Source organism: Sorghum bicolor, chromosome 10 (genome assembly GCF_000003195.3).
Source record: "Sorghum bicolor cultivar BTx623 chromosome 10, Sorghum_bicolor_NCBIv3, whole genome shotgun sequence".
Taxonomy (NCBI): Eukaryota; Viridiplantae; Streptophyta; class Magnoliopsida; order Poales; family Poaceae; genus Sorghum; species Sorghum bicolor.
This window is the reverse complement of record NC_012879.2, coordinates 7,499,934-7,523,347: the sequence shown is the minus strand read 5'-3', so window position 1 is coordinate 7,523,347 and position 23,414 is coordinate 7,499,934. Positions and strand designations below refer to the sequence as shown.

General features: G+C 45.6%; 6 protein-coding genes across 6 annotated transcripts; 5 read left to right on the top strand and 1 right to left on the bottom strand.

Annotated features, from left to right (window-relative positions):
* Positions 940-2,317, top strand: LOC8065486 (aquaporin PIP1-6). Its single transcript, XM_002438022.2, has 2 exons — positions 940-1,855; positions 1,957-2,317. Exons 1-2 carry the CDS (start codon positions 1,067-1,069, stop codon positions 2,056-2,058), a joined length of 891 nt encoding a protein of 296 aa, XP_002438067.1. The 5' UTR covers positions 940-1,066; the 3' UTR covers positions 2,059-2,317.
* On the top strand, positions 2,636-3,723 carry LOC8065485 (26.2 kDa heat shock protein, mitochondrial). Its single transcript, XM_002438021.2, has 2 exons — positions 2,636-2,946; positions 3,048-3,723. Exons 1-2 carry the CDS (start codon positions 2,718-2,720, stop codon positions 3,458-3,460), a joined length of 642 nt encoding a protein of 213 aa, XP_002438066.1. The 5' UTR covers positions 2,636-2,717; the 3' UTR covers positions 3,461-3,723.
* LOC8065484 (26.2 kDa heat shock protein, mitochondrial) lies at positions 6,343-7,469 on the top strand. The gene is made up of 2 exons (XM_002438020.2): positions 6,343-6,636; positions 6,748-7,469. Exons 1-2 carry the CDS (start codon positions 6,438-6,440, stop codon positions 7,155-7,157), a joined length of 609 nt encoding a protein of 202 aa, XP_002438065.1. The 5' UTR covers positions 6,343-6,437; the 3' UTR covers positions 7,158-7,469.
* On the top strand, positions 10,032-11,137 carry LOC8065483 (26.2 kDa heat shock protein, mitochondrial). The gene is made up of 2 exons (XM_002438019.2): positions 10,032-10,309; positions 10,409-11,137. The coding sequence occupies exons 1-2, from the start codon at positions 10,057-10,059 to the stop codon at positions 10,807-10,809; spliced, it is 654 nt and encodes a 217-aa protein (XP_002438064.1). The 5' UTR covers positions 10,032-10,056; the 3' UTR covers positions 10,810-11,137.
* On the top strand, positions 14,165-15,315 carry LOC8080049 (26.2 kDa heat shock protein, mitochondrial). Its single transcript, XM_002438018.2, has 2 exons — positions 14,165-14,490; positions 14,623-15,315. Exons 1-2 carry the CDS (start codon positions 14,190-14,192, stop codon positions 15,003-15,005), a joined length of 684 nt encoding a protein of 227 aa, XP_002438063.1. The 5' UTR covers positions 14,165-14,189; the 3' UTR covers positions 15,006-15,315.
* LOC8065482 (uncharacterized protein At1g04910) lies at positions 16,318-20,838 on the bottom strand. The gene is made up of 11 exons (XM_002436679.2): positions 20,180-20,838; positions 19,965-20,064; positions 19,798-19,865; positions 18,644-18,732; positions 18,387-18,567; positions 18,154-18,282; positions 17,919-18,052; positions 17,608-17,821; positions 17,333-17,517; positions 17,141-17,236; positions 16,318-17,057 (listed from the first exon to the last, which is right to left on the bottom strand). Exons 1-11 carry the CDS (start codon positions 20,444-20,446, stop codon positions 16,904-16,906), a joined length of 1,617 nt encoding a protein of 538 aa, XP_002436724.2. The 5' UTR covers positions 20,447-20,838; the 3' UTR covers positions 16,318-16,903.

Below are 23,414 nucleotides of genomic sequence, written 5' to 3'. Positions count from 1 at the left end.
CCTTTTTCCCTTATGGTTCCCTGTGAAATCAAACCCAAAGGAAAGTTTCCTACGTTTTTTTCTACATGCACTTTTTCTGAACCAAAGGCACTATAGTGATTTAATCCATAGGAATGTGAAACATATATTTTTCCTTTTTTTATTCCAAACGAGGCCTTGAATAGTACCAAAACATTTTGTCACCGGTGAAAGACGCTTTGTGTGCTGCGTGATGAGACACGCTAGCAGGGTGTAGAGGCCATGCAAAAAGACCGAGCTAGCCTAGCAGCGCCTAGCTCGTCCACCAGTTTGTTTATTTCATTTTATTTGTTGAATTTGTCAGCTATTTAATAATATTTTTTTTATAAAAAATCAGTAAATAATATTTTTAACCAAATAAGTAGTGTGCACATCGCGGTGTAAGGACGCACAACCTCCGCCCCATGACCAGAGCTCGTGAGTTGTCAGCTGTGCATCTGAATTACTCGATACTAATTGTACTAAAAACAAGTTATACACCGTCTGAGTTCTGTACATTATTTATTAGATAATAACTCGAGGATGGTCGAGTTTTCACTAGCAGCAAAGTGGTGGATGGAGGCGGTGGCGATGTGGTGCCAATGGTAAAGCCGAGGATTAGGTCGGAGTGGTTGCGTTGCGTCACTTGAGGTCTTGACCGGCTGCGCCTGTGCGTGTTGTTCTTGTTCCTACGTGTGCCTTGTGCAACTATCCTTGTGGCCAGGGATGCCGCAGCGGCTGCCGCCCATTCTGTCTCCCTGCTCTTGCGCGCATCTGAATTAAGCGATACAATTCTACTACTTGCCCGCCATGACATTCTCAGCCATCAACCATTGATTAATCCCAAATCAGTTTGTCCATTTGCTGCACGCATGACTCGTCATGGGTCCTACTAATGCTGTGCCCCAGCAGCCTATAAGAAGAACACACATGGCTCCTTGACACGTCGATCGCTTCATCCAACAGGCAACAGCACTACTCACTCCAGTCACTCTAGCTCTAGCTACTTGACATTTGCCACGTCGTCTCCACCATCGATCCATCGAGGTCGTAGCTCAGCAAGTCATTCATGGCAGGAGGCAACAGGTCGCAGGACGAGGACGTGCGCGTGGGCGTGGACCGTTTCCCGGAGCGGCAGCCGATCGGCACTACGGCGGCGGACGACCTGGGCGGCCGCGACTACAGCGAGCCCCCTGCGGCGCCGCTGTTCGAGTCGTCGGAGCTGTCGTCGTGGTCCTTCTACCGCGCCGGCATCGCCGAGTTCGTGGCCACGTTCCTCTTCCTCTACGTGACGGTGCTGACGGTGATGGGCGTGAGCAAGTCCCCCTCCAAGTGCGGCACCGTGGGCATCCAGGGCATCGCGTGGGCGTTCGGCGGCATGATCTTCGCGCTCGTCTACTGCACCGCGGGGGTGTCGGGGGGGCACATCAACCCGGCCGTCACCTTCGGGCTCCTCCTCGCCAGGAAGCTGTCGCTGGCGCGGGCGGTCTACTACGTGGTGATGCAGTGCCTGGGCGCCGTCTGCGGCGCCGGCGTCGTGAAGGCGCTCGTCGGGAGCGCGCTGTACCAGTCCGCGGGCGGCGGCGCCAACGCCGTCGCCCCCGGGTACACCAAGGGCGACGGCCTCGGCGCCGAGATCGTCGGCACGTTCGTGCTCGTGTACACCGTCTTCTCCGCCACCGACGCCAAGCGCAGCGCCAGGGACTCCCACGTCCCCGTGCTGGCCCCGCTGCCCATCGGCTTCGCCGTCTTCCTCGTGCACCTCGCCACCATCCCCATCACCGGCACCGGCATCAACCCCGCCAGGAGCCTCGGCGCCGCCATCATCTACGACAGCCCGCACGGGTGGCACGGCCACGTAAGTTTATTTTGCATAGCTACCGTAGACATGCATACGTATACTGATGATGCCTATATATATAGACATACATATACTGATCGATGCTTGGACGGTGACAGTGGATCTTCTGGGTGGGCCCGTTCGCCGGAGCGGCGCTTGCGGCGGTGTACCACCAGGTCGTCATCAGGGCCATCCCCTTCAAGTCGAGCGCTCACTACTAGCTAGTGTACCGTACCTTGCTGCTCGCCGGCGTACACGGATTTATCTGCTGCCACATCGGCCGCTCATGGACTGTCACTCCGAATGTATGATGTGTGTAACCAAACTTGCTTGAATGTGTGGTTAGTTTTCGTTTTTACTACGTGTTAGCATCCATGGGATGTGTCATCAGTGTACGAAATCGACTGTATGGCTGTGCCCCCAATTGTAACAATGCTAATAAGGCCGTAATATATCAAGGCCCATTTACATGAACATTCACCACCAGCTGTGAACATGTGAATTGTGACGAACCGTGGAGCACTTGACAGACACAATTCAGAACGGAGGGTCCCAACCCCAGCCCCACGGTTCAGCGACTCAGTGGCTTCCTCCATTTCGGTGACCCAAAACCCCCAAACCCACCCGGAACACAGCTAGTTTTTTTTTTCACGGTAGACGGCACGAATCGCAAAGCAGGACTCCGAGCAACTGGAACCGTCGATGGCGCAAGATGCGCCTTCTGGAACCTTCCCAGCCCCCTCGCCCAAGAAAGCCCCCAGCATTTAAACCCCCACACACTTCCGTCGCTCTCAAGGCATTTCTCTCGCAGCGCACCGCTACAGTCCAAAACCAAAACCCCAATCGCAGAGAAGAGGCAGAGAGAGAGAGGGGTCCATCCATGGCTTCCGCCGTCGCTTCCCAGGTGGCCTTGCCGAAGCCCGTCTTCCTCATGGACATCCTCGCCTCACCGCCCGCCTCCGCCCGCCCCCTCTTCAGCACCGGAGACGCGCCGCCACGCTCCTCCTCCGACGGCGTCAAGGACACCGACGGCGTCAAGGACTCCACAGGCGAGGACGCCGCCGCCGCCGACCGCCGCCCGGAGCGCGTCCCCAAGCTCTTCACCGGAGGTACCGCCTCGCGTTGGCCGTTTTCCCTTATCCTTGTTTCCTCGAACCTGGCTAGCGAAGCGAATTTGCGAGAGCCACTGATGATTTGAGGTTTTCTGCAGACGTGCTGGACCTGTTCCCCGAGGCTGCGATCCGGGACCTGCTACTGGCGCTGGCGGAGGATGGCGGCGGCGCGGCGTCCATGACCGGCTTCTCCCCGCGCGGGTCGTCGTGGGTCTCCAAGGATGATGCCGACGCGGTGCAGCTGAAGGTGGCGATGCCGGGGCTGGGGAAGGAGCACGTGAAGATGCGAGTGGAGAAGGACACCCTGGTGATCAAGGGGGAGGGCGACAAGGACTCCGAGGGCGACGACAAGAAGGACCCGGCAGGGTACATCTGCCGCATCGACCTCCCCTCCCACGCTTTCAAGGTGGACCAGATCAAGGCGGAGATGAAGAACGGCGTGCTCATGGTGACCGTGCCCAAGATCAAGGACGGGGAGCGCAAGGACGTGTTCGAGATCAAGGTCGAGTAGGTCTCCTGGTTGCAGTCCATATCGTAGTTGCAGTCCATATCGTAGTTGCAGTATACTAGAGTAGTAGTCGTTTCTGATGCAGAGCAGCAGAACGGGAGGGCTTTGGCTTTTTAGCGTCTCGTTCCTGATGTGAGGCAGCCGTGTTTACCTTTCTGTTCGTCTTGCAAAGTTTAGTTTCATGTATGGCGATGATCACTGATGATCTCGCGTGATGAACTTCAAATGGTAATGGAATCTGCAGTTAAAGATAGACATCTGTATGAGCTTCCCTGTGATCCTGTTCTTCTGTATTACTCTACTGTTTTTTTGTCTTTATTGTTGGCGATCTGAACTGATGATCTTTGTGAGACGTCATTTCTGAACTTGATGACTGATAATCTGGTTTCTGAACTTGGGGTACTACTAGTGAAATACCCAAGTTTTTTTTATGAAGTGTTGATCGTTGATCGAGATGTATTTCATATTTCTGGTGTCTGTTCTTGTACTCTTGTCGACTGTTGCATTTCCGCATGATGTATGAAGTTGTGTTTATTTATTTTGGTTACATTCGAAGGTGCTGCAATTCAACTAAATTTTCTATTGTGCTGTATGTTTTTTAAGATGGTCATTGTATGAATATAGTAGTGCTGAAATTTTCTCCTGAATTGTAAATAAATAGCGGCAGCCATCTTAAAATATGAAACATTTTGTTTGCAGGGTTATCTGCACTTCGATTAAAAAGCTTATTCTACTAATTCGAGAGAAGCTTTTCCTGGCAGCTAGTACATCCAAGAGTTGATGACTGAGAGCCACTTGCCATTGTGGTCTCGACTTCTACTAATTCGACAGTATTATGGCTCTCACCATAGTAGCTGAACAAAACACCCCCAAATAGAATTCAGGGTGTGTAATTTTTAAACCTGTTACAGTTGCTTACCATTTCTTGTGAAAATTAAAATGTGTGTCTGAGTGTAATGCGCAAACCCCCTTCAGCACTTCTGTTCCTACCAGTACCATAGGTCCACAGTTACTCCACTTCTTATTAGTTTATATAACTTCGATTCCTACCAAAGATATTCTAGTTTCTGATTGTTTTTCCAACCAATTTACTAAGCAACTCCATGGCCCTTGTTAGTTTATAACTGCTACTTTTTTTTCATATCTCCAAACGGTTCATGAAGACAGGTATGGAATTTTTTCTAGACACCTTTTTCTCTCTGTAGGTCCTGTGTTCAAAATTTGAATTTGGGCGTTTGGGGGCGAAAGAGGCCTCTAGCACCATTTGAACACTATGTATTAGCTGTGCTATGTAATTGCGCCTCTTCAAATACAAAAAATAAGTCATAGGGGGCTGCAGAGTGAAATTCGAAACAGGCTAAATGTTAACCAACGACTCCGCCTCTGTTACCAAGTCTTGTCTGACAGTATGTGTAATATTGATCTTGCACCAGCCTTCCAAGAGCACCCTGATAGACTAGCAAAGTTGGCAAGACAGGCTTCGACTCTAGACTCTTGCCTTTACTTTTGTGAGTCTTTAGTACACCATCCACAGTGCACTAGACTGCTTTGCAAAATTTCAATTGGGGCCGGGGATATTCCGCACAATCTCTGTACTGTGCTTATATTTTAAAAAAAAACTTCCCACTTTTTTTAAAAAAGAAGAGCACCCTGCTTCTTCCCTGCAAGTAATGTTCCTTTTTTAAGATAAAGCAAGTAATGTTCCTATGTTGATTATTCTGTTTTTCATCCCTCTATTCAACTTTGCTTGAACTATCGTTTTTTTCTCTAGAAATCCTTTTCCTTCCTAAGGGGCTGTTCGTTTGAAGGGGAATGAAGCCTCGGAAATACTTCAGACAGGAACGCTATTGTAATTTGTATAGGCCATTGGCCGGAACGACTGTAAATGAACGAGGCCTAAACCAGATTCCTTAATCTTCTCCTCAATAATGCAGTCTGGTGTATCAACAACAGGGGCGGATCTACAGCAGGTGCATGCCCCAAAAATTCTGGAGAAACACCAAGTATATATACAATTTCGTATCTTGTACATATATACATTGTTAAATACAATTGCTTGTTTACTCAACCCATACAACAACCCAACACTCTACACCCGTTACTATTTTATCAAAGTTTAGTGATCTAATTATGTCATGCTGATGTTGATGAACTATATCATTTTTGTATGTACCCTCATGATTGAAATCATAGATCCACCACTGATCAAGAGGTTGACGAGTTGAGCCCGGAATTAATTGGCGATCCTATAACAATCATTCAAACAGTAGAAGTGAGCAGGGGTTCATGGCCTTTTATAGCCATGAGAGCTTAAAATGGTAACAAAACAAACTTTGTATCAACTTGCATTGCTTCATTGCTTCTCGTAACCAGTTACCTTGGTGTAAATGGATTGATTTCCGTGAACAAGTTCTAAACATCTATTATCCTGTTTCACTATTCTAATTTTTGTCCACCGAATATTGTATTTATGCACTAAGCATTTAAAATCAAAAGCCAACATTCATATTTCATTTATCTGTTAGTAATTTGAATCTAAACTCCAGTTCCACCACGTTTGCAACAGGTTCCCATACCCTATCAAAATCAAACAATAAAATGGCATACCCCCCCCCCCCCCCACCCCCCCCTCCTCCCTCATCAACTGGAACTCTCAGCCCCAGCCCACTCACACATTCCCTTCATCTCGCTGACCCGAAAGTGCAAAGCCCACCGGAACAGGTACTTGGTCACAGTGGACAGCACGAATCGCAAAGCAGGAGCCCGGGCCAACTGGGACCGTCGATGGCGCCCGATGCGCCATGTGGAACCTTCTGGCCCCTTGCCCATCCCCTCCCCCAAGAAAAGCCCCCAGCATTTAAACCCCCACACACACTTCCGTCGCTGTCAAGGCATTTCTCTCGCAGCGCACCGCAACAGTCCAAAACCAAAACCCCAATCGCAGAGAAGAGGCAGAGACTAGAGAGAGAGGGATCCATCCATGGCTTCCGCCGTCGCTTCCCAGGTGGCCGTACCGAAGCCCGTCTTCCTCATGGACATCCTCGCCTCACCGTCCGCCTCCGGGAACACCGTCGCCTCCGACCGCCACCTCTTCAGCAACGGAGAGGCGCCGCCACGCTCCTCCTCCGACGGCGTCAAGGAATCCACCGGCGAGGACGCCGCCGCCGCCGACCGCACCCGTGAGCGCGACTCCTCCATCCCCGTTTTCCCTCACCGTTACTTTCTCGAACCATGGCTAGCGAAGCGAAAGAGGGGGAGAGAGAGTACTGATGATTTGAGGTTTTCTGCAGGCGGGCTGGACCTGTTCCCGGAGGCTGCGATGCGGGACCTGCTGCTGGCGCTGGCGGAGGACGGCGGCGGCGCGGCGCCCTTGACCGGCTTCTCCCCGGGCGGGTGGTGGATCTCCAAGGAGGATGCCGACGCGGTGCAGCTGAAGGTGGCGATGCCGGGGCTGGCGAAGGAGCACGTGAAGATGCGGGCGGAGAAGAACAACCTGGTGATCAAGGGGGAGGGCGACAAGGACTCCGAGGGCGACGACAAGAAGGCCCCGGCACGGTACATCTACCGCATCGGCCTCCCCTCCCACGCGTTCAAGATCGACCAGATCAAGGCGGAGATGAAGAACGGCGTGCTCATGGTGACCGTGCCCAAGATCAAGGACGGGGAGCGCAAGGACGTGTTCGAGATCAAGGTCGAGTAGGCGGTGGGGATCGGATGGGTCCTCCCCTGGTCTCCTGGTTGCAGTCCATATCGTAGTTGCAGTGGTCTAGTCGTATACTAGTAGCAGTAGTTTTAATTTCTGGTGGGGCACTCGTTTCTGATGCAGAGCAGCATTGCTGCGAACGAGAGGGCTTTTTGGTTGTGGTGGTGTCTCTTGCCTGATGGGAGAGGCAGCCATGTTTACCTTCCTGTTCGTCTTGCAAAGTTTAGTTTCCTGTATGGCGATGATCTCGTGATGAACTTTAAATGGTAATGGCATCTGCAGTTAATGATCAACATCTTTTAAGCCTCCTGTGATCCTGTTCTTGTGTAACTCTACTATCTTTTGTCTTTATGAAGTTTTGTTTATTGTTAGCTAACTGATGATGTTCTGAGACGTCGTTTGCTCCAAATCAACATATACAGTTTCTTGGATCGGTGATGACTGATAATCTCGTTCTGAACATGAGTACTAGCAGCGGAATACCTAGTTAGTGATGATCGGGATGTATTTGTATTTCTGGTGTTTCTTCTTTGTGCTCTTGTCGGTTGTTGCATTTCTGCATGATCTATGAAGCTGTGTTTTTTTTATAACTGACATATATATAGATTTGGAGCAAACGACGTCTGGTATGGTAGGGGCACTGATCAAGCTGCCTATGAATTACAGCATTTACGAGTGAACACAGTGGATACAGATTCAGAGTTGTAGGCCTGATGAGCTAACGAGTGAGCCGTGGAGTTCATTGTCCTTGGTATTTTGTGAACCTTGAAATCTGCATCCTTCTCCTTCATAGCTAGCAAGAAGGTAGCAGTCATGCTTTTGATGCTCCAATGAGGCGGATTGGAAAGATCAGAGGAATTGTAGTAGTTCACCATGATCTGGCTGTCTGTGAAGAAGTTGTAAGAGCTGGTATTTTAGTCTCTGTGCTACCAAAGCATCTGAGGCTGCAATTTCGACTGAATTTTCTACTTGTACTGTATGTGTTTTAGATGGTCAATGGGTTATCTATCTATTGTATGAAAAGAGCATCTAGTAGTGCTGAAATTTTCTCCTGAGTTGTAAATAAATAGCAGCCATCTTAAAAAAATGAAACATTTCGTTTGCACATTATCTGGACTTCAATTAAAAAGGTTATTCTTTATGAAACGATGTCTCTTCTGAAGGGAAACGAGAGAAGCTTTTCCTGGCAGCCAAATAAATAGAGATGATGACTGAGAGCCACTTTTTTTTTGGAACTTGCCACTGTGCCCTCCACTTCTACAAAGTCGACAGTATTGTGGTTCTCACAATCTCACTGTAATAGCTGAACAAAATATGCACCTCCATGGATGCATACTTTGATGTTCTCAAAGAAAAATCATGGTTGTAATTTTTAAACCTGGCACTGTTGCTTACCATCTTTTGTTGGGGAAATTATCAATATATGTCTGAATGTAATGCGCAAAGCCCCTTCAGCACTTCTCTAGTCATTAATAGATCAGATACTTGTAACCGCTACCATAGTTACTCTGCTTCTTATATAACAGTTAGTTCAGTTCCTTCAAAGATATTCTAGTTCCTACTCCGTAGTTGTTTTCCCAACTAACTTAGTAAACAAAGGCCTTGTTTAGATGCACTCAAAAACCCAAAAGTTTACAAGATTTCTTATCACATCGAATCTTGCGACACATGTATGGAGCATAAATATAGATAAAAAAATTATTAATTACATAGTTTATCTGTAAATTACGAGACGAATCTTTTAAGCCTAGTTAGTCCATGATTAGATAATGTTTGTCAAATACAAACAAAAGTGCTACATCTCATTTCTCGATGAGTCAAACATTTTTAAATTTAACCAAATATACACAAAATATATTAATACTTATTATATGTAATATATATCATTAGTGCCTTGTTAGAGTTGTAATTGGTTTGCATAGGTTGTCCAAAAGCTCCATGCTAGGCCCTATATATTTTGTTGTAATACTGCTGAGCTGAGGGACCTCCTAGATAATTTTAGTAATCGGTTACCTTGATGTATATGGATTGATTTCCCTGAGCAAGTTCTAAAAATTTATTACCCAGTTTCACTATATATTCTATTTTGGCTACCGGATCTTGTATTTATGCATGTGACCTTTTTATTCGTCAAAGACTCTCTTGCGTATGTAAAAAGTCAAAATTTGAATTTAAAATCCAGTTTCACCACATTTGCACCAGGTTCCATCCTATCAGGCCTTGTTTAGATGTGAATTTTTTTTAGATTTCGCTATTGTAGCACTTTCGTTTGTTTATGGTAAATATTGTCCAATCATAAACTAACTAGGATCAAAAATTTGTCTCGCGATTTACTGACAAACTGTCTAATTAGTTTTTATTTTTATCTATATTTAATACTTCATGCATGTACCACAAGATTTGGTGTGATGAGAAATCTTGAAAACTTTTTAGTTTTCGAGGTGAACTAAACAAGGCCTCAATATCAAACATCAAAATGGCATATCAAACAACATATCAACCAGTGCAGTTTGGTTATTCCCAAAAAAAAAAGTGTCATCAACTGGAACCGTCAGCCCCAGCCCCACAGTTCAGTGACTTCATTGGCTAGTCCCCTCCATTCGGCTGAACAGCTACTAGTACGTCGTCCCGGTTAAAAAACAACAACAACACGAATCGCAAAGCAGTCTGGGCGAACTTGAACCGTCGATGGCCCCCGATGCGCCTTCTGGAACCTTCCCAGCGACCCAGCAGCCCCTTCGGCCATCCCCTCCCTCCAAGCAAACCCCAGCATTTAAACCCCCCACACACTTCCGTCAGTGTCAAGGCATTTCTCGCTGCGCACCGCTAGAAGCCAAAACCAAAACCCCAATCGCAGAGAAGAGGCAGAGAGAGAGGGGGAGTGGGGGGTCCATCCATGGCTTCCGCTTCCGCCGTCGCTTCCAAGAGGGTCCCGCTGGCCGCCCTCCTCAAGGAGCTCCTCGCCTCACAGTCCGGCTCCGGCAAGACCGGCGCCTCCGCCTCCGCCCGCCGCCTCTCCATCTCCAAGCTCTTCTCCGCCGACTCCAGCGAGGACTCCAGCGACAGCGACGAGGACGCCGTCACCGTCACCGCCACCGCCACCCGCCTCCGTGAGCGCTACCTCTCCCTCGCCAAGCTCCTCATTGAAGGTACCGCCTCGCTTCCCTTCCCCTTATTTCCTCGAACCCCGGGTGGTGAAGCGAAAGAGGGAGAGAGTACTGATGATTTGGGGGTTTAATTTTCTGCAGACATGCTCGACGAGGTGTCGAAGATGCGCGTGCGCCTGCTGCTGGCGCCGACGGACGACGACGTGGGCGCGGCGTCCAGGGCCAGCGGCGTCTCCCCGCGCGGGTGGTGGGTCTCCAAGGAGGATGGCGACGCGGTGCAGCTGAAGGTGGCGGTGCCGGGGCTGGGGAAGGAGCACGTGAAGATGCGGGCGGAGAACGACGTCCTGGTGATCAAGGGGGAGGTGGAGGGCGGCGACGGCGACAAGGGCTCCGCGCGCTACAGCTACCGCATCGTGCTCTCCTCCCATGCCTTCAAGATGGACCAGATCAAGGCGGAGATGAACAACGGCATGCTCAGCCTCACCGTGCCCAAGATCAAGGACGAGGAGCGCAAGGACGTGTTCGAGATCAAGATCGAGTAGGGGGCCGGGGATCTAATGTGGGTGCTTCCGGGTCTTGTTGCAGTCCATATCGGAGTTGCAGTTGTTCTAGTAGTAGTAGTAGTTTTATTACTGGAGTAGTAGTCGTTTTCTGATGCAGAGCAGCAGATGCTGCGAAGGAGAGGACCTTTTGGTGGCGATGGTGTCTCGTTCCTGATGTGAGGCAGCCATGTTTTTCACTTTTTTCTGTTCGTCTTGCAGAGTTTAGTTTCATGGATGGCGATGATCACTGATGATCTCGTGATGACCTTCGAATGGTAATGATATCTGCAGTTAATGATCGACATCTATATGAGCTTCCTGTTACTGTGTTCTTGTGTATTGTTGCATCTAATCCTTACTCTTTTATGAAGTTGTGTTTATTGTTGGATAGATAGATCCGAAACTGATGATCATTGTGAGACGTCATTTTGTCTAAAGCAACCCTGCAGTTTCTTGGATCATCCATGAGTGATAATCTGGTTTTCACAACTTGATGATCGAGTAGGTGAAATAGTTGGTAATTACTGATGATGGGGATGATGACCGCGATGTATTTCTGGTGTCTGTTCTTGTGCCCTTGTGGATTATTACTTTTTGGCATTCTTTACGAAGTTTTGTTTATCATTGGTTACATATGAAGCGGCCGGAATTCAACTTCTTGTGTTGCATTTCCGCGTTCTTTTGGCCTTGTTTAGTTCCAACAAAATGAGCGCGGTAGCAATTTCGTTTGTATTTGACAAATATTGTTCAATCATGGACTAACTAGGCTTAAAAGATTCGTCTCGTCAATTCCGACTAAACTGTGCAATTAGTTTTTATTTTTATCTATATTTAATACTCCATGCATACGTCTAAAGATTCGATGTGACGAGAAATCTGAAAACTTTTGCAAAATTTTTGAGGAACTAAACAAGGCCTTTATGAAGTTGTGTTCTGAAGCAACCGCAATTCAACTAAGGCCTTGTTTAGTTGGCGAAAAAATTTGTGGCTTTGGCTACTTTAGCACTTTCATTTGTATTTGATAATTGTTATCCAACTACGGGCTAACTAGACTCAAAAGATTCGTCTCGCAAATTAACAATTAGTTTTTTTTGTCTATATTTAATATTCCATAAATACATCTAAAGATTAGATATGACATGAAATTTTAAAAAGTTTTTTAATTTGGGGTGAACTACAAGGCCTAAGGCCTTATATAGTTTCCATCGAAAAAGGCTCTTATCCATTCCATAAAATATTTGGACAAATACCTAAATAGTAATAAAAAATAAACTAATTACATAGTTTGATTAAAAATTATACAAAATTTTTAAGTCTAATTAGTCTTAAATACTAAGTAACCCATATATACCAATGATAGATTAACTAGTCTTATATAAATTTGTCTCACATTTTCTAAGCAATTATATAATTAGTTTTTATTATATTTAAACACTCCTTTCAATATCCCATAAAATATCTAATATGACATTAAAAAATTTCACTTCCCAGCTAATAAAGGCCCCGTGTGCCTTTTTCCTCACCAAGCGCCGTTCTTGGCTTCTTGCTCGAAAACACTTCTCTAGTGTAAAGCAGGTTGATTCGGTCTGCTGGAAAGACCTCTCCCAAATCAGGATGAGGTTTTGCCAATGCAAAACTGTAAAAGGAATATACTGTACGAGTGATGTCCTAATGGAAGATGTCTACGTGTACTTAGGCCTTGTTTAGTTCACACCGAAAACCAAAAACTTTTCAAAATTCTTCGTCACATTAAATCTTGGAGCACTTGCATGAAGCATTAGATATAGACGAAAATAAAAACTAATTACACAGTTTGTCTGTAAATTACGAGATGAATCTTTTCAGTCTAGTTAGTCCATAATTAGATAATATTTATCAAATAAAAACAAAAATACTACAGTGCCGAAATCCGAAATTCTTTCGTAACTAAACAAGGCCTTAGGCTTTGTTTACTTTGCAAAAATTTATGTGTTCTACTATTATAGTATATACCTTCGTTTGTATTTGATAATTAATTATATCTAACTATAGATTAATTAGGCTTAAAATATTTATCTTATAAGGCCCTGTTTAGATTTGAAATTTTTTGAACAAAGTGGTAAAAAATTTTGTGGTCAGAATACGCGAAAAATTTTAGGTATTTAGTTTGGCAAATTTTTTTCTGACACAACTTGGACTGCATGCATTTGCAGTTGTCATTGGTGGGCTTCTATGGGAGTGCATGCACAGTTGCAGCCCCAAAAATTTTTTCTCCAAATTTTTTTGGCCCCGTTTAGTTCCCAGGCTCCAATTCCACAAAATTTTTTCTCTTTGGACCAAAAATTTTTAAATCTAAACAGGCCCTAAATTATAGACAAACTATACAATTAGTTTTTTATCTATAAAAGCCTATTGGCTTATAAGCCATACTTTTTCTAATTGCCGATATTGTTTTCTCTCACAATAAATCAACAAACGATATTTTCAGTCATAGCTTTTTACAGACAAACGAACAAGCTCTTAGTGGTCCATGCACGTGTCTAAAAATCCGATGTGACCGGAAATATTGAAAAATTTCGAAACTGAGGGAGTGTTTACTTTCCATCTTTTTCCAAAAAATTTTGGGTTTTGGTCCATTATTTTGCAAAATGGAATTAAACACCATGCAAAATTTTTGCCAAAAAGGTAGTTATTCTCTATTTTGGATTTTGGCCTCAAGAGGCAAAAAAAACCAAAAATGAGCCTCAAGAGGCTTCATGACAATAATAAACTCTACATTTTAGATGGAACTAAACATGACTCTGAAAAATTTGGCATTTTAAATCACTCCAAAGTAGTTGACATTTTGCATTTTGAATTCTATAGGAAACTAAACACCCTCTTAATTTACTTTCTTTTATACATACGTACATCTCGACCCCTCAAAATACGTATACATATCTCTAAAATCATGGGACGTTGAATTAATGCACAAGTACAACAGATGTGTACCCTGCGATCTGAAATGTGTTGGGTGCAGTATTTGTGGTGGTTGTGTCACCAGGCGTACAAGCTGCCCCAACGTTCCTCTCAAAAAGAAAAGGTTGCAAAAATTACACGAGTTCCTGGACCCATGTTTCAGTGAGCGTCTCATTCACCGCACGAATCGCAAAGCAGAATCCCCCGGACCAGAAGCATCCTCCAGAACCTTCCGATCCAACCCGCCAACCCGGTGCTCATGCTCATCCCCTCCTCCGCCAAGAAAGCGCAGCAGGCGCACTGGCGCAGCATTTAAAGACCCCACGTCCCCAAGCCCCCAGTACCCAACCCCACTCACGTCGCTGCCAAGGCGTCTGGGATCACCACCTCGGTGAGGGAGGGCGTGCGTCAGGGCGAGAGAGAGAGAGAGATCTTCCCATCCCATGGCTTTCGCCGTCGCCTCCAAGGCGGCCCCGCTGGCCGGCCTCCTCAAGAAGCTCCTCCTCGCCGCGCCGTCCGCCTCCTGGGCCGCACCCGCGCCCGCCGCCGCAGCGCTCTGCCCAGCTCCAGCGAGCGTCGTCGCTTCCCGCCGCCTCTTCAGCACTGGCGGCGCGCCATTCCGCCGCGACGACTTCGACAGCGAGGAGTACAGCACCGACGAGGAGGAGTACAGCGGCGACGAGGATGTCGTCTACGGTCGCCCTCGTGCGCGCGGCTTCTCCGTCTCCATGTCCTCCTCAGCAGGTACGTACGCATCGTGCTCTCCCGCTCTGTTACCGCTCGTTTGATTTAACCTCGTGAAGAAGATGAAGACGGATCGCTGAGGTGGTTAGGGTTTGCGTGTTTTTTTTTTTTTTGTTGTTGTTTTGTTGGCAGACGAGCCGATGAGCCTGGGCCGCCGTCTGCTGGCGCTGATGGAGGACGAGGCGGCGGAGGCGCCAAGGCGCGAGTGCTGGGTGTCCAAGGAGGACGCCGACGCGGTGAAGCTGAAGGTGGCGATGCCGGGGCTGGGGAAGGAGCACGTGAAGGTGTGGGCGGACCAGGACGAGCTGGCGATCGAGGGGGAGGGCGTCAAGGACACCGAGTACGACGACGAGGACGAGGCCCCAGCGTGGTACGGGCACCGCATCGAGTTCCCGGCAGACACTTTCAAGATGGACCAGGTCAAGGCTGTGATGAAGGATGGGGTGCTCAAGGTCACCGTGCCCAAGATCAAGCTCGAGGACCGCGAGGACGTGTTCCTGGTCAAGGTCGAGTAGGGGAAGGGGAAGGGGAAGGTATGGAGTCAGTCAGTCCGGGTCTCGTAGTTCAGTAGTTTAGTGGAGTAGTAGTTGTTGCTCATGGAGGAGGTTGCGGATTGCTAGCGAGAGGGAGACGTGCTTTTTTGGGATGGCGATGTTGTCTTGTGCCTGATGGTGTCTGAGGCAGGGCAGCCATGTTTACCTTTTCAGTTCGTCATGTACCTTTCAGTTCGTCATGTTCTGGTTTCGTGATGGTGATGATCACTGATGATATCTTGCTATGAACTTCTGATGAGTAATGGCATTCGCAGTTACCGATTGGGATCTATCTGTTAATCTGTGTTTCTTTGTTCTTGTGTTCTTGCTTTGCTCTTTGCAATTGAAACTGTGTGTGTACTTGTTTTGATCTGACTTTTGGGATGTTTGGCAAGCAGTAGTAGCAACTTGGGTGTGTGAAATGCCAATTGGTGCCTTGTTCACCTTTCTCTGTGTTCATGCTTTTGAGCTTCCTCGATTTGTGATGGCCGAAAATCTTTTATGAACTTTTGAGGGAACAAAATCTTTTATGAACTTGATCCTTGTTTACCTTTCTCTGTTCATGTTTTGAGGTTCTTGGATTGTTGATGACTGAAAAATCTTTTATGAACTTGAGCAACCTAGTTACTGATTATCAACATCTATATTTGGTGCCTATCCTTCTGGCCTCTAGGCTTTGTGCGGTGTAAATCGTGAATTTATTATTATTATCTTCGGCTGATTCTGAACTTTGGTTGAGAAGGCTGCAGCAATGGCATGAGTGAAATTCCATTTGGGTTCTCACTTTTAATGGGCTATATAGCAAGCCCAGGCCCAATAGGCCAGACGTACTCTAACAACGCCACAGATTCACTTCTCAAATTGGAGCACGGCCCACTGCGCCATGGTCATCTTACTTCTGCTTGATATTTCTCTCTGACGAGGTTTTTTCGATGGTAATGACAATGATAGGAGAAATTACATGGACTGGGACAGTAGTTGTTTATCGGAATCTATTATATGCTTCATGTTCTTTTGGGGGTTTGCATTGCCCATTGCTGAGACTTGTTCCCAACTGCTTGAGAAATTGAAATTGAAATGTTAGAATGTGATGATTATCGATCCCCCATTGCGAAATTGAAATTGAAATGATAGAATGTGATTATCGATCTCCCATTGCGATGTAAATTACACTGCCTCATTGCTTTATAATAATGTGAACCACGCCCGAAATGCCAAATTGACGTTGTGTTGTGTCGATAGACTTTATATAAGAATCTTTGATGTTACAGAATAGAGATAGGTACCAACAGCATTTCGTACAAAAATGTGTTCTCCATCATAAATTACAAGAAAGCCAACACATTCATTCCAATTTAACTACAGAAACTTCAGGAAGCTCCTCAGATCCACTCCCATTACGAAGTGTCGAGAGTACAAGTTCATCTTCTACTAAAAAAAGGTGTGCTGAAGATGACTATCACAAGAATAATTAGCAGAAAATGTGAGTTCCCTTGCTAATCAGACTTAAGCTATATGGGCGGAAGTGCAATCAATGCCCAATTGTCCATATATGAGTAAATGTTTGTCGAGCTGCTCCAGTAACTCTATATCTCTCTATTTATTACTATCATCTACTTACAAGCAATTGAGATAATTATCCCAATCAAAATCACATGACTTCTATATAGCCCCCTATACAGCTGCTTCCATCTGCAGCTGTTCTGGCCTCTGAACAAGCCCAACCATGTCAGTACTTCGGGCACAGCTGGACGATGGCGTGCCAACGAATAGTTAGCGCATTATGTCAGCGTGCACCTTGCTACGTGTTTCTTAAGTTCTCTCTATGTACACTGGAATCACACCCAGGGATCCGCTAGGATGATGATTAGTTCTGTGGCTTAGATGCTGACAAGAGAATCATCGCTGGCTGGAGACCCTGGTTGACACAGGCAGTCAGGAAAAGGGTTTTCATAAAATGCCTCTTCTGACCGAAACCTGTCTTTGCCCTTTGTTCCTGAGACCGGACCTTTCCGTTTCCGTGGAGAGCCTAGCCTGAAGAATAGAACAAGAACAAAATTAAGGAACAAACACAGATCCGTGTCTTTTAGTTGGCATGCATATCTTCAGCTTAATACCTTTTCTGGTGGATGTCTATTATCCTTTGCGATAGTCTCTCCCCTTCCTTCAGTAATCCACTAGCGACTTTGTCAAACAAGCGAACTAGTGCTTTCCTGGACCAAAGAAAGATGATGAGATCCAGAACCAAAAAGTAGAACAAAATTGTGAAAACAGTGAGGAGTGAGACATGCAGTGGTTTGTGATTGTACCTATCAGGACTGATTGTCTTCCTATGGCCAAGGAAACGCCTGTGACCTGCAACAGCCCGTGCCATATTCCCCGAATAAGATGGAATAAAGACATTGCTCTCCACGGAAACAATATAATCTAAAGCTGCCATTTGAGCAGCATATTGGCTGAAAGGACGCAACTCCTCAGCTGAGGCAAGTTTTTCCTGCAATGGAGCACACAACATGTGTCAAAGTACCAACTAAAGAAAGTTGTATTAAACATTACATAACAAATGAAATAATAGCTGCTCTACCTTGTTCATCAGAATAGGGAACCTTGATTGTAAATCAACCATATGAGATTCACCTCCATATATTTCCCCTGCAGCTATGTAGACTGGGGTGCTTGATGGATACCCCAGCCCAGAAAGAAACATGCCAACTTCCTTTGGTGTCAAGGGGCAGTACCCGTGGGATCTTTGTTCTAATGGGTCAATGTCTTTCACCTTCCAGTAGGTTGTGTTTTCTCTGTAGGTACAGGAGCAGAATTAGTTTCAACAGCTGGTAACATCTATTGCTGTCAAAATAAAAGCAAAGACAGTGTAAATAAACCCTAAGGCCTTGCCTGATCACTGCAAGTTCTTCTGATTCTGTCTGTGATAAACCATATGTGCAGCCACTAAAGGCAAGCATATCCTTCTCATAGCGCAAATGCAAAGCAATATACGGCCCAAATGACCTCATCCTCTCCACCAATAGCTGGAAGAAAACTAGTTAATCTTTGCTTATCTAAACAACACTTGGTATACATTTCAGGGAAAATAATGAACGAGATGGGAAGATATGAGAGAATGATTTACTTTGCCTAGAGCTTCAATTGGGGGAGCAAATCTCAGTGCTTGGAAAAAGGCCCGACAACGAAGCTTCTGAATGTCAGGAGGAAGGTGGTTGTTTGCAAGGCGGGAATCTGACTTAGCAGCTCGAATGACCTAGTACAAATCTTCAATCAGTATCACAGTTCCAAACATTGCATTATTAATCACTGCTTAGAATTGGCTGGTATGGAAGTGCACAGTGGTGGTTGAATTCAAACCTGGCGATGGTCCCACAGTGGAGAGATCTCATCCTGGTAATAATCTACTCCAGACCAACTCTTGAAGTACCTAACAGATTTTGGAGCTTTCACCAACTCCTTTGGCAGTTTTTTCTCAACTTTCACATCATTTGCTAAAGAATTTATGAAGTGTTCTTCATCAAAGACATCTGAAAAGTTGCTGATATTGAAAAGTGGTCTCATCAGTCTCAGATCAGTTCATGGAAGGCTGAAAATAAACCCAGCATATGACCTACCTTTTGTCATGCCAAAATGATTTCTTATCAAGCTCTGGAATAATGAGTGTAGCATTAAGTATGCGTGCAACTGCCACCATATCACTGATCTGCCATAAGAATAAGAATGTTCTATAAAAAAGGTGACAAACATTTGAGGGATTTTGCGTCTATAATGAAGTTACCCATGATCATTAGCAACACAGATCTGTACCCAGTAAACAAAGCACAGCAGTAAATAAACAATAAAGAAACATTCCCCTTTCTATACCCAAATCACATGAAGCTGATGTCAAGGGAATTAGGAAAAGTACCAACTGGTAAAACAAAACAAAAAAGGGTTTCAGTTATCTTAAACATAATTAATTATGGGAACCTAAAAAATAGCAAATTCTCCTAATTCTTTAAAGTCAAGTACAACTAAAGCACTACTAGTAGTTAGTTTCAGTTATCTAACAATCTGCATGCACAGGCAGAGTGTAACTGCTTTTGGTCTCCCCTAAAAAAACAAACAACTTTCTTTATCTTGCTATATGAAGAAAAAAACAAGATAATGTGACTGAGGCTTGGCATGGATATGACAGAAGCACATCCAAACAAGTGTCATTTATCTGAATCAGAAAAATAAAAATGAGCATGATATTCAAAACCAAGCACCAGGAAAAGAAATTTGGAAAGGCAACGAGACAACATCACCCACCAACCATTCTCAGGAGTATGCACTCCATCTTTAACACAGTTCAGCCATTCAATCTGTGTTGCTGATAACTCAGTTAACAAAATACTAATTGGGAAACAAACAGCTTAATTTCACAACCACCATATAAGCTTAATCAAGCAACATCTGGCATCTCTAAGGAAGAGTGGAACATTAGCACCAGAACAGCAACTGCACGTGATTAAAGCACCAAAGGACTGCTCAGTGCCCACAGACACGAGAGTTAGGAGAATATACACGCAAAAAAAAGCAAAGCTGCTAATGATGGGTGCTCACAAACTGTCAACTCTGATCAAACACCCCACATGCCCGAACGACAATGTTCTCCCACGCTCTTTTTTTTTTAGATATTAGCCCTTCCTACTCAAGTCAACACATCTAATGCAAATCAATCAATGAATACTTACGGTCATCAGTAAGGCAAGTGATAAATTTCAACAAGGACGGTCCAGCTTACCCCAGCGCGCATCTGGTTGAGTCCGCCATTGGTGTGTACGAGCAAGTACCCCCTCGACACCACCGGGCCTGCAATGCAAGATGAACAAAATCTGAGCTGCGCACGAGAATTTGAACCACGAGGCGAGAAATCGATGTCGGGGGGAAGTGTGCCGATAATGTGCGTACTTCTGTACTCCGGTGACGGCGCCACGCAGGGAACGAAACGCCGCGCCGGCGCCGGCAGCCACAGCCTCTTCCCCGCCGCGTCGTCGGCCGCGCCGTCCAGCTGTCAAATCTAGAGATTAATCCCGGCGTCATAGGCTCCCGTGGATTCATCAAAAAAAAACAAAGAAAGCAACAGCGGCGGCAACTAGCAGCAAACAGCGTGGAGAATCGACCACCTTTCGTGGCGACGCGAGCTGCGGCGGTGCGAACTCCTGCTCCCACCGCAGCTCCTCGATCTCCCGCGGCTGCGAGAGGTGGTAGGGCGCGCCGGAGGAGGAGGCGGAGGAGGGCGCGGCGAGGCCGGAGACGTGGAGCGCGACGGCGAGCAGCGCGGCGGCGGCGGTGACGGTGGCGCCGGCGGCGGCGAGGGAGAGCAGCCACCACCGCAGCGCCGCCCGCCGCGCCGCCGCGCCCGCGGGCCTCACCTTCCGGCGCGCCGGCATCTCATCCGCCCGCCCTAGGAGAAACACTCCTCCCCCGCTCTTGCCTCTGGTGGCGATCGATGGCAGCGGCTAATTGGACGCGCCCGGCGCGGCAGTGCGCGGGGATTATTCGACTCTGCCAGCCTCGACCGGGCGACGGAGGGGAGGAAGGGGGGGAGCCCTTGCCGCGATGCCCTTTCTCTCTCGCCGCGTGATTGCGTGCAGAGCCCTCAACGACGCGGTAAGGGTGGGAGAGGGAGGGCGGAGGGGTTTATTTGACGGGGAGGGAGCGGAGGCGGAGGGGCAATGGCGTTCACCACCTGCCGGTCCGGGGATGCGGCGCGGGCGCGGGCCGCCTCGTGTCGTGCTTCTCTCTGCTTCCTGGGGCCAGGGGGTGGGGTGGAGGCATGTAGTGCAGGTTGAAGGTTGAAGAGGTTAAGGTCGAGGCTTCATGGTGGTTTAAGAGCTAGTATATGCTATTTGTAAACTGAATTTGTCACGTTTAGTGCAAACCAATTAGCCACGTTTAGTGCCTTTTTTCGGTGCGATTTACGTAAGAGCTATGCTATTGTAAACTGAATTTGTCAGTATTGTGAAAGCAAAGGCAACTATCTCGTTGCATATTACAAACTGAATGCAAATCGATATAGAGCTTTAGTAGAGTTTATAGATCTGTAAGATATATACATATATAGACGTAGATTACAATATCATCACATTATTGCACATTAATATGTAAAAATAATACCGCTATGTTCGCATCACGCTATTTTATACTTTATTTTAATAATGTATCAGTTTATTACTTCATTGAAGATCGTGTTAGTTTTACCTTAAAACAAATTTATTTTAAGTGTTTTGGAAAAAATATATGAACACATATAATATATTAATATTTAATAAATGTACTATCGAAATATATTTATTGTGCACCAATGAATCTTATTTATGATATTGTTGATGTTTGAATATCTAAACATGATTTAAACTAGCGAAGTTCGACTTAGAGCGAAACAAAAGTAACCGACACTTTCAAACATAAAGATATCCCTTTATCCTATAGATAACATTAAATAAAGATAGAAAATTATAGATATAGTATGCTAGATCATTTTCTATAAAAGATTGGATTATTTATTTGCTCATGCATATATACTCCGCGAGGTACTAATTAAGTAGCATGCATGCAGCCATACATGTGAGTACTCTCCGTATATATGTGTAGTGGAGTTATTGTACGTGGCTCTATTGCTCTCTAAGGGTTAATATGATAAGTTTTGCCGAACATAATGTTTGGATATAATAGTTAATTGCTAGCTAGATAAAAATTAGCTAAAATTAGTCATAGAGTATCTAAATGGGAGAGTTAATCGTTGAATTAGTTCTTTAGTAGTAAGTCTTTAACTAGTTGTTATCTAGCTAGCCAACAACCTAAACTAATTTAAGCTAATTTTAGTCTAACATATAACTAGCCCTAGTGATTACAAACTCAGAAGGCGTTATTTATCTTTTGTATAATTGGGTTATCGTCTCTATGTAATTAATTGTGGCAATCATTTGCTCTCAGTATATATGTTTCGTTGCGTGGACAAACATTTTTGTAACGGATGCGCATGTACCAGTAACTTCATTCCTTTTTTTGAGCACAAGATTTAAGTAAACATTTGGTAAGCAATAATTTTAGCTCCTTTTCTCTGGTTTGCTCAAACTTGTCAACCATTTTATGTTTAGCTTGCGAGATATATGACAAAAAAATTATGCAAACTTTACTCGCTAAATCTTTGGTTAGGCAAATTTTAACCCCAAACTAAGCATGCCCAAAAACTCGTCAAGTTTCGAGCAAACTACTCCACCAAGTATATAGCCATTTTACTACTCCACCAAACATTTAGCCATTTTTTGGCCTCGTGGTTTTTTTTTTGCGAGATCTAGTTACAGATATAGATGTTCACCTACACGAGCATACACTTACCTCTATAAATATATATACGCACACCTTACTCCTATGAGCATCTCCGAAAAACCAAGTTGGACTGGCAAATCTCGAGATCGACGAAGTCACCACATGCGCCTCACTGTCGACAGACACATCGCCTACCACTGAAAGCATAACGTCATAAATCCTGGAATAAGTCCAAAAAAATGCGAGCACTTATGTCAAGTGGAGAACTTAAAACCCAAATATAAGGCTTTATCGTGTCTCAAGAGGTGTTTGAACTGCTCTACTTCACGTTTTTTTAGCCTCGCTTCATGTTTTTTAGCTAAACGGTTTTAACCCTACGCACTTAGCATCTCCAACAATTTTGCATTTAGGCTTTGCATTCTTGTAATTTGCCAAAATTATCGAAATGAGGTATCAATAGTTTTGCATTTGTGTTTTGCAATTTGGACAACTTGGCAATTGAGGGAGGAAACTTGGCATAAATGCAAGGTCGCGGGCCGCTTCGCAAACGCCGATCAAACAATCCTCCCGCGCTACTCTTCGCGCGTGATGACGAACTTTGGAGATCCTTGACGACCTACAGTCCACGACAGCAGGACGAAGGACTCTATGACAGGAAGGACTCTATGGCAGAAAGTCCTCGATGATGATCTGCAGCGCCTCGGATACATGTGCTTGGAAACGGCAGCGACCTAGATGCTCGCGAACTGGCTGCGCGGCGACGAGAAAATGTCACGGAGAAGAAACGCGCGCGATCAAAAGCGCGGGACTAGATACGACGCGGAAGAAAAGTCGCGGCAAATAAGATTGGGTTCACAATTTTGATTTTTGCCAAGTCAATTATGTCAAACACTTGGAGATGACCTTTTTTCCACTTGATATATCGTTTTAGGAGTTAACAAACTAAAACAAATGGCAAACAGAAAATGTCAAACTGTTAAATTCAAGAAAAAAAATGAAATTATAAAAGCATCTAAAGAGATACTCTACTAAATTCTACTAAGGCCTTGTTTAGTTCACCCTGAAAACCAAAAAGTTTTCAAGATT